Here is a 10,541-nt window from a genome sequence, read left to right as displayed (position 1 = left end):
GAAATAAATTTGCAAACACCATATAGCGCTAATATTAATTTCTTGTTAGTGAGGATGTCGTACGCCTATCTATTTAAGTATATAATTATAGGGGATACAGGTAAGCACAAATTACTCATTCCAATTATTTGAAATTAATCTTATGTGGTGGGCTTTAATCACACTAATTCCTGCATTAAAACCAGTGGTACAGTTGTGCGTACTGAGTTGATTGAATTATGTAGTTGACATATTCATGGACCTAATTTGTTCTTACTGCATAACATTAAACCTAGAAGATCTGCAAGTTTTCCTTACATGCTGATTTGTTTTTTTCTACCGCGATTAGTATTTGCAAACACATGTTTATTTAGAAAAGGTGACGAATGTGACAAAAAGTAACTGAGTAATAGCCAAAATATGGTTTTGGATTCCTTAACCGCATACTCAACTTCTTCCCAAACATCTATTGGTCAGGTCTGAGTGTCAGATATCTGCTTAGATTCTACACTGTAAAAAACTGTAAAATCTCATTACCAATGTAGAATAATAAATAGTTACTTTCAATTGAAATTTATCGGTGTATCACTAACATCTTGATAAGGCTTAAAGGATCCTATGAGTCAGTGACTTGTGGTTTTCTTAGGTCCAGATGAAAATCCGGTTTTCCAAATGAAGAATAGGTATTTGTTAAATGCGTTTTTCTCATGCAGTGCAATGTTACGTCTGGAGTCATTCTTGCGTTACTACCGGTCTTAAGCTCAGATGAAAGAAGAGAGTCGAGCATGGAGTTATCAACCCCGTTTCTTAGAGAAAAAATGTTAACTGGGTAAATGATTTGAACAATGCTCTCATGTATTGAAACAGTCAAGAAAACGTTATTAACTTCGCTTACAGTACTTTAGACAGGAAATGTCGTTAAAAAAACTGGACTTTATATTATTGTACGCGTTCATAGATAGTGGATTTGGTTCCATACGGAACTAAGAGTACAAAATCGTCGTAAGTTTCGAACTCCAACCACTTAGTCATAAGAAAGCTTAGGGCCTGGTAGAAATGTTTGAGATGCTACTCCTTTTCCACAACAGGAGGGCAAATTCTGAAATTAGACCACCGAAACATTTTTAATGCTGGCGATAAGGTGTGAAAGATGTGCGGATACGTCAAAAACTAATCACAAAAGGTCACATAATCATCCTCGTGTAACTCCCCTGGCCTTTACAACCATGCCTTTATTTTGGCAAGACTTACACTGTTAATTCAGTTTTTGTTCCAAGTGTGGACAATCAACTACAATTCTTAACTTCATTTGTGCGTTGCTTCAAGTCATCTGGCATCACAACAACACAATAAGAGGAAATTTACAAAATAAATACCAAAGAAGTTGACACAATCATAGTGTTAATGAAGGTAAACATTGAGGAATGTACTCTCAGAATAATGAATGAAATAAAAGATTATGAAATAAAAAACGATGTCAATACTCAAGACTTCGTTTAAGATTAAGGATGAATGAATTTGCGCCTCCGCAATCGATTTTGATCCATGTTACCTAAAATCTTCAACCGTTAGTTCAGTCAGTCAGCTACAACGTAGGACCAGGCACCTATATGCATCAGTCCAAGTTGCCATACCTCATTAACACAACAAGATGGACACCGGATTCATAAAGTAGTTAATTCAGAGGTGGTAATATGTAAAAGAAAGATTGTAATAAGGATATAATACAGGAAGAAAGAATTAGTTCGTAGAATGAAAGATATGAAGTTAGGGGCTGCCAAACCAAAACGTGGCATCAGTGCTTGAAGTTACTAACTTCTAGTCTGAGTCATGTCGGTAGATGCAGACTACTTCTACGCCACAACCAAGTAGTCTGCATCTACCAACATGGCTCAGACTAAAAGTTCGTGACTTCAAGCACTGATGCCACGTTTTGGTTTGGCCGCCCTTAACTTCCAACCATCCCCAACACCGGTTAGCATTGCACGTCGTGGTAATCGGTGTTCAGTCATACGCAACACGTGGCTCAACCATCTCAGTAGATGAAGATTCACAACTTCATCAACCGACTTACCATCATTCCCTAATACCCTGTATCTAACCTCACTATTACTTACCCGGTCTTGGTTGATTATGAATACAGTGGTCTTGAGTGCTGTTAGAGGTATGAGGGCGGTTATCACTTCCCGGTTGCCCACACCGTGGAAGGGTTCTTCTGGAGGTACCTGAAAAGGAAATTGGTTTAGAGGTGGTCTTAGTGACCTGGGAGCGTGACCGCAGTGCCCAAGGGACAACTGCTTGAGGTCGGTCACACACGACCTTTTTATGGGTAATTTTTGTGTTAGCTCCGTACTTGTTGAGACCTTACCACCGGAGACGGATATCCGTGGGATAAGGCGAGGTGTGCATTTTTCGGGTCGACCTTTTCTAACCCCACCCGGTGATCCCAGCAGATGTCAGCAATATTTCTAAGGCATCTGTGGTCAAATACTAGTAGCTTACGAGTGTCTTCTACTCTTAATGGCCATGTTTCGCTGCCGTAAATTGAAACAGAACGAACTGCCGCGCAGTATACTCATCCTTTTATTGATAGACGGATATCTCGCCTTCGCCATAGGTGACGTAAGTTGGCAAAAGCCAGGCGAGCTTTCCGAATCCGAGCTGAAATTTCGTCAGACACCAACCCATTAGGGCTGATCAGACTTCCAAGATAAGTGAAGTTGTCGACGCGTTCGACTACTTCACTCCCTATCCTTAGATCAGGTGTTGACGCAGACCAGTTCTGAAGCATAAACTTGCATTTGGAGGGAGAGAAGCGCATTCCAAACATTCTGGCATTGTTGCTTAGTGCTACCAAAAGACTGCATTTTATCAGCGTCTTCACCAAACAGGACTATATCATCTGCCTATTCTAAGTCGATAAGCGGACCTCCTGGTAGGAGATCAATACCCGAGAATTCAGTCGATGAGAACGTTATTTCCATCAGTAGATCTATGATGAAATTGAACAAAAATGGAGATAGTGGACAGCTTTGCCGGACACCACTCGAGATCGAAAAATCAGATGACAGTTCGCCATAAGCTCTGACTCAACTAGTAGTGTTCGAGTAAAGAGCCTTCACAAGGTTTATGTACTTCTGATGTACGCCTTTCAATGACAGACACTGCCACAGAATCTCGCGGTCTATAGAGTCAAATGCTGCTTTCAAGTCAACAAAATCTATCATTGTCGGACGCCGATAAGCATTCCTGTGTTCTAGAACCTGACGAATGGTGAATATGTGGTCGATGCAGCCACGACCAGGTCTGAAGCCGGCTTGGTTCTCTCGTGTTTGCAGTTCACGAGTCTTAGTTAGGCGTCTTATAATTATCGAGGCTAGTATTTTAGATACTATATTAGTTAAACTAATCCCTCTATGGTTGTCACAGGTTGATTTTAACATGTCTTCAGATAAATGGTTTTTTGCGCTCATTGTACCGAGTTTCCACTTTGAACACAGCTGATGACAGAATTATTCCCTCACTATTATCATATACACTACTTAGGACATTATACACGGAACATAGTTTTTCAAGAAGAAATAATAATAATGGGAGAAAGGATAAATAAAAGTAGTGATCTTGGGTGAAAAATATTCTTCTGTTGAAAGCATGTAGAATGTTGGCTACAGTACAACCAAAGAATTTTTGGTTGAAATGTAGGAGTTGGACGTAATCCCATCTGACTGGTCACAATCAATGATTGTCCCAACACATAAGAAGGGGTCAAAATCATCCCATAATAACCATAGAGGGATTAGTTTGGCTGATATAGCGTCTAAAATACTAGCCTAAATAATTATCGGACATCTAAGACTCGTGAACTGAAAACACGAGGAAATCAGACATGGCCTTGGCTGCATCGACCACATATTCGTCATTCGTCAGATTTTAGAAGAGGTATGTTTATCAGTCATTGAAGTCACTAACTTCTAGTCTGAGCCATGTTGGGAGATGCAGACCACTTGGTCGGGGTCCGCGTGACTATCGTAACCAATGGTTAGAGACTGTAGGTGGCATGGCTCAGAATCGACCACAATGGCGTAGGTTTATACACTCTTTGTCTCCCCTTAAACTATGAGATTAAAATTGCTTCATACTTTTTTTTACGAAATAACTCTTCTTGTACTATAGCCTTATACACAATCTTTTATATATTACTGCCGTTGAAGTAACTGCACCTATGAATTTGGTATTCATCTTGTTCTAATGAGATGTGGAAACTTGGACCGATGCATATATGTACCTGGTCCTACGTTGTAGCTGACTGACTGGGGCTATTTAAAAATTTTTATTTAAGTTTACCGAAAGTATTTACTTTATTTTAAGATATAAACACTGCTTCAAATAAACACCGAAATGTGCCACACAATAAGAAAATGTGACTGATAAGATAGAAGAATAAATGAATAAAAGAAAGTGATGGGAGGAACTATACAGTTAAGAAAAATGCAACCAGAAAAAATCCCTTCAGTTAAATAAGTTCATCTCACTTTTACGATTAATGTGAAAGAAAATTACAACATTACTCTCATAAGTCCCTGCTGTGAGCCGTTTCTTATAGCTCTTCAAGCCACTGAGTTGCGTCATCTCTCGGACCCCAAACAGGGATTCGCAATGGGCCGATAGATACCAGTTCTACACAACTACTTTTCATTCCACGGGATAATGTCTTTAACTGACCATCACCGGTTTTTTCAACCAGTCCAGCATCGGCAAATAATACACGATATGGAAATTTCTGTACTGATCAACCCACCCAAGCCAGTGTTTCAAGATGATGACACCCATTAAGTTGTTATCATTGCACCCAGGCTCATTGCCGAACAGTGGTATAACTAATACATTGTTGCTACCGAATGCCCTCAGCTCGGAACAGAGATCAGGTCCCACCAGTAGAGAACAGCACTACCTCCGTGTTGTAAATTCAACCTTTTAAAATCAGACTGACATTACGACAACATCGAAGTTGACCTAGATTTACGTAAACAACTCTACCTTTCGCGACATGTAAATTAATCTCATTTTACGCATCACCTCCAACTCGTATACATCTACCATGATAGACGGACTTTTCGACTATTTTTAGCGGTTCACCACATGAGAGCTAGTGCAGATACATGGTCCTTCAAGTCTTCGAGAAGTAGTTTGCACTTCAATTATACAAAGCACACATCGATCAGCAAATAATTGGGGGTCCTTTGGATAGTTTGCGTATCATCTGACGGTAAGATAATGTCATCCATCTACTCAAAGCCAAAAAGTTTACCTCCATTGTTACTACCTTGAATTTACCTCTGAAGTTTTGTTTGTATGTCTTTTTGTTGTTTGTGTAGCAAATATTCAGATTTTTTTTAGATTGGGGTAATTTTGTAGTAAATTACACCTATGACTGTTCTTGTTAAACATTTCTTTAGGCGTTGGGAAGTCATGTTTACTATTGCAGTTTACTGACAAGCGATTTCAACCAGTTCATGATTTAACTATCGGTGTTGAATTCGGGGCTCGAATGATCAATATAGATGACAAACAAATCAAGTTACAAATATGGGACACTGTTAGTGATATCTTTCTAAGTTTAGTTCTCTTTTCAGGCTGGACAAGAATCGTTTCGATCAATTACTCGATCTTATTACCGTGGTGCAGCAGGTGCATTACTAGTATATGATATCACCAGGTAATTTGTTTAATTTTCATAATTTGTTTTCTACAGAAGAGAAACATTTACTCACTTAACTACCTGGTTGGAGGATGCTAGACAACATTCAAGCTCTAACATGGTTATTATGCTGATAGGAAATAAAAGTGACTTGGAAAGTCGACGCGATGTTCAAAAAGAGGAAGGTGAAGCATTTGCCAGAGAACATGGCTTAATTTTTATGGAAACATCAGCTAAAACTGCCGCTAATGTTGAAGACGCCTTTATTGATACAGCGAAGTGTATTCATGGAAAAATCCAGGAGGGCGTTCTTGATGTCAATAACGAGGTAAGTTTATTCTTTCAATCAAATTATTAATACTTCTATGTTTACCACTGTTGACAATTTAAATAGAGTTTTTATAACAGATTTCAGAAAATCTAGTGTTGTTAATATTATTTTAAAGTTTAACTGAATATCTGGAAGTAATGTCAATGCCAATTTTTCCTGTCTTTAAATAATTAAATACAGTTCCTTCGGTTATTAAAGAATGATATTAATACGGGTCGAATCTAAGCAGGACATATTACTTTGTCAATTACAATGTAAATTCTGTGTATCAAAGAATACTACTAAATATAAATCAATGCTTCTATACTTAGGACTGATTTGGGATTTTAAATAATTTTCAGTTGTATTTTTGTGGTCCATTAAAACTTAATAAATGTACACTAATTACTAGAAAGTAGGTAAATAATTCGTGCGTTTCGTCCTGTACTGAAAAAGTTCTGAATTTTGTCATATCGGTGAAATATTCTTACTTACTTACTTACTCCTGTTACTCCTCGTGAAGTAGCATAGGTTACTCACCAGCATTCTCCATCCAACCCTGTCCTGGGCAATCCTTTCTAGCTCCGTCCAGTTGTAATTCATCCTTTTCATATCTGCTTCTATTATCCGACGTAATGTGTTCTTTGGCCTTCCTCTTTTCCGCTTCCCTTCACCATTCCAAATTAGGGCTTGCCTCGTGATGCAGTTTGACGATTTGCGTAATGTATGTCCTATCCATTTCCATCGTCTTTTCCTAATTTCTTCTTCAACTGTTATCTCGTGAAATTTAACCAGGAGATTCATACATTCCTATCGGGTCCATCACTCTTAATCTTTTCCTGTTATCATAAGTTTGTTAACCATTTTATATTGTCACTTTAACCGCGTTAAAAGAGTATTATCTAATATTTGAAACTAAAGTACCCAAACCGCAGCTTAACATAGAATTGGTTATCATAAAATCCTTCAAGATACCAACCTAAACGACTGAATACTACGAAATGAAAGGTGATGTACTCTGTTTTGAACCATAAATTGCATAACGGTACTAATAATACTTGGCTCCCTTAGCCTAAGTAGATGACGCGAGATTCTATCCTGGAATCTGTTGGTTGAAATCAGAGTTCTTCAACCACCAGGTCACTACGCAGTTATAGAACATGACTTGATATGCGATGATAATTACCTTAGTTACTAATTACATGTATCTTATTTGATCTACATTAGAGATTAGCTATGTGGGATAGTGAGTAGTGAAAAATATTCGGCAACTTAATTCAAGTTGGCAATTCACTAACTCCTAGTTGGTTATTCCATATCGGTTGTTGAAACATCTAACGAATAATTTAAGTGTTACAATGTTAAACCCTATCTCAATTCACGTTCTGTTTAGGTCTTCACTCATTTTGCATGAATATCCACAACCTAGTGGTATATATGGGTAAAGCTTGATCTTTGACAACATTTTCAATTCCCAACAGTGTTCTTCCTTCTACTTGTTTTGTTTTTTACATTATTTTACAAGGCAAATGGGATTAAACTTGGACCTCATCATAACCCGGTAGGTGGAGCATATAATAATAATAACATGACAAATCGTACTTCTGGTGCCGGTTGCTGCTAATTATCGATAAATACCATGTGTTGATGGATCCTTTATGGGTTTTTTGTTTTGATTGTTAAGAGGAGAAACCTCGGTAAGACAATTTGAAAATTAATAATAATAACAGAAATAAATATCGTGTTCGTTTGTTTGCACTTATTGTTTCCACCCCCCGTTACATTTTGAGTAATTCCTATAATCCATGTGATAATTATGTGCAGCTTGACGATTGATTCATTCTGCTTACGTACATTCTATTTCTTTTTTCTGTCATCATGTTATCTTGTCCCCCAGTATCTCTGTACTCCACTCCCTTTTCTTTCGTCTTCAATGTCTATTTTCTTAGTCTTTCTTTCATATCTATCATGTTCGGCAATAACTACACAAATATCATTGTAACTCATCAACTTCAATCATTGCTCATTATGCAAAATTAGTGACCAATACATTTTCGTTTGTTTTGTTCACATTCAATAAAAATTATCTGTCTATTGGACAATATTTCTCATAATATAAATTAATAGAGAATTTGTTTGTTATACTCGATTATTAATCGGCATATACCGTTTATTCTTGTTTTGTTCTCAATCTTTTTCATGATACATTTGATATGTACACTATCTCTCTCCCTCCTTTAAATATACAAATATCTTATTAGGAAATTCAGTAGGTGGAAATTAATTGCTGTTTTGGTGATCAACTTTTTAATCTATGACACACTAATCACTACATTCATAAACTTGGTTTTAAAGGAGAACAAGTAAATAAGTGTGATACCTGTGTGTTCATGTGTTCTGTATTGGTTACATTCTTAATTGAAAGAAAAAGCTAATTAGTAATTTAATTACAAATATCTTTGTCCACTTGATGTTTTGTGTATGTTTACCCTGGAATATTTCACTTTTTCACTGTCCAAATACAGTTTCAGAAGAACAACTACACATACACACTTATGAACATGTGAAACAAAGTATTCTATATATTTCTAACATGTGTTAATTGTGGTGAACTATTGCTTTTTTGTCTCTCTTCTAATAATTACTTTTGTTGTTGTTGTGTATGCATTTGACAGCGTATATTTCATCTCATTTTGAAATTTATGTTATTTGGTTATTTGTTCATTTGTTATTGTTTTAACCGTTGGGGTATATAAATATTGTAAAATTGGTCTACTGTGTACACCGATGGTGTTTAACTGTTGAAGAACTACTCATCTTTCAACTAGTAGGTCATAGATTAGAATTCAACTGTATTCATTCCAATTTATGTAGCCGGGTTGTAATTTTATACCTCAGATAAATTATTAAACTTGAAAGTTGGCTAATTACATAACCATGAACTTAGTTAACACTTACTTACTTACTTACTTACACCTGTTACTCCTCGTGAAGGAGCATAGGTCGCTCACCAGCATTCTCCATCCAACCCTGTCCTGGGCAATCCTTTCCAACTCCTTCCAGTTGTAATTCATCCTTTTCATATCTGCTTCTATTATCCGACGTAATGTGTTCTTTGGCCTTCCTCTTTTTCGCTTCCCTTCAGGATTCCAAGTTAGCGCTTGCCTCGTGATGCAGCTTGACGATTTGCGTAATGTATGTCCTATCCATTTCCATCGTCTTTTCCTAATTTCTTCTTCAGCTGGTAGTTGGTTTGTTCTCTCCCACAGAAGGCTATTGCTGATGGTATCCGGCCAATGGATGTTGAGTATCTTGCGTAGACAGCTATTTATAAATACTTGTACTTTCTTGATTGTGGTTGTTGTAGTTCTCCAAGTTTCAGCTCCATACAGTAGAACTGCCTAACTTAGTTAACAGGTTGCATCAAATTAAATTATTAAATTATTATTGAGTGACCTTACCATCGAAGTATATCTTAATCGTGCTGTTGTTAAAATAACATATGATGAGAATGATGCAGTACTTTTATATATGTCAAATTAATGCGCCGAACTTTAAACTGCTGTGTAGTATAATTTGCTCACAAATTATAGGTATGATTTACAGTCAGAAATATGGAGTTGAACGTGTTTACTTAGTTGTCCACTTGCATTTTATCAATCCTACTGTCTTAGTGATAATTTTTTCTAGTTCCCAGTATTTAATTGAAGAAGTTGTCTCAATAGAGCATAATATGTTTTATAAATAAATGACTAGGGTGTTTAGATGTGAATCCACCTTATTTGTGTCCAACTATAGACATATCAATGGATTATAATTAGAAGTCTCGCTATCCGTTGTATGTAGCTTCAACAGAAATTGTCGTTACAACACTCATTTACTAGATTAGCGGTTTGGGCACCCGGTTAGTATTATTAACTAAAAAAAGAGACTAAGTAAAAAAGTCAACATTTTTAGGTGTTAATTGATGAGGTAGAAATTCGTTTATTTCAGATTTTGATTTTTCCTGCTATATAGTCTAGATAAATTATCCCAATTTCGAACCAATTAGCACAGATTCCATCATACTTCCACTGGAGTTTTAGGTTGGATAAAATTGTGTATCGAAAATAGTATTTTTGACAAAGACGAATTATTGGCAATTGAAGACCAGATTTCGTCTTCCGGTAACCCTGCGCCTCATCGGGACATCATGTACTACGTACCGCAATCGCATTTACGGTTGATTCGTATTTTAACAGTGCAAATCTGTTCTTACTGCTGTACTAACCCATTCATTCACCATATGTAAAGTGTGGCATAGTTTTTCCTATGATCGAAAATTATCCTATTAACTACATAGAAAATCGCAAACTCTAGCCATATTTCATCGCGTCTCCGTATTATGATGACTAGTGTAATGTTAACCTACAGATAACAGCATGTATTCTTTTCTTAAGTTATTTTTATAACTACGATTGCCTACAAGTAAACTAATATTTAACAATTTTCACCTACGCATGCAGGCGATATTTTGGTTAATTGGATTCACGTTTGGAAAAACACAATTTTCTC

General features: G+C 36.7%; 1 protein-coding gene across 2 annotated transcripts; it reads left to right on the top strand.

Moving 5' to 3' along the window:
* Positions 1-48: 48 nt before the first annotated feature.
* Positions 49-8,703, top strand: RAB2A_1 (Ras- protein Rab-2A). 2 transcript variants are annotated; one of them, XM_051218858.1, is made up of 6 exons: positions 49-100; positions 5,436-5,575; positions 5,613-5,695; positions 5,732-6,005; positions 7,513-7,684; positions 7,718-8,703. In XM_051218858.1, exons 1-5 carry the CDS (start codon positions 55-57, stop codon positions 7,609-7,611), a joined length of 642 nt encoding a protein of 213 aa, XP_051072412.1. In that variant the 5' UTR covers positions 49-54; the 3' UTR covers positions 7,612-7,684; positions 7,718-8,703. The 2 variants fall into 2 exon arrangements, with proteins under 2 accessions (XP_051072412.1, XP_051072413.1); XM_051218857.1 differs by having other exon boundaries at positions 5,735-6,005; positions 7,513-8,703.
* The last annotated feature ends 1,838 nt before the right edge of the window (positions 8,704-10,541 follow it).

The sequence above is a fragment of the Schistosoma haematobium genome, chromosome ZW (assembly GCF_000699445.3).
Source record: "Schistosoma haematobium chromosome ZW, whole genome shotgun sequence".
Classification (NCBI taxonomy): Eukaryota; Metazoa; Platyhelminthes; class Trematoda; order Strigeidida; family Schistosomatidae; genus Schistosoma; species Schistosoma haematobium.
Note: the sequence above shows the minus strand (reverse complement) of the source record. Positions and strands in the feature narration are given on the sequence as shown.

What these genes read in the sequence shown, in the direction of transcription:
- RAB2A_1 (XM_051218858.1), top strand. Translation starts at nt 55, where the DNA reads ATGTCGTACGCCTATCTATTTAAGTATATAATTATAGGGGATACAG. An exon ending in TATAATTATAGGGGATACAG is followed by an intron (nt 101 to 5,435) that starts GTAAGCACAAAT and finishes ACATTTCTTTAG; the next exon opens with GCGTTGGGAAGTCATGTTTA. An exon ending in TTCTTGATGTCAATAACGAG is followed by an intron (nt 6,006 to 7,512) that starts GTAAGTTTATTC and finishes TTATTTTACAAG; the next exon opens with GCAAATGGGATTAAACTTGG.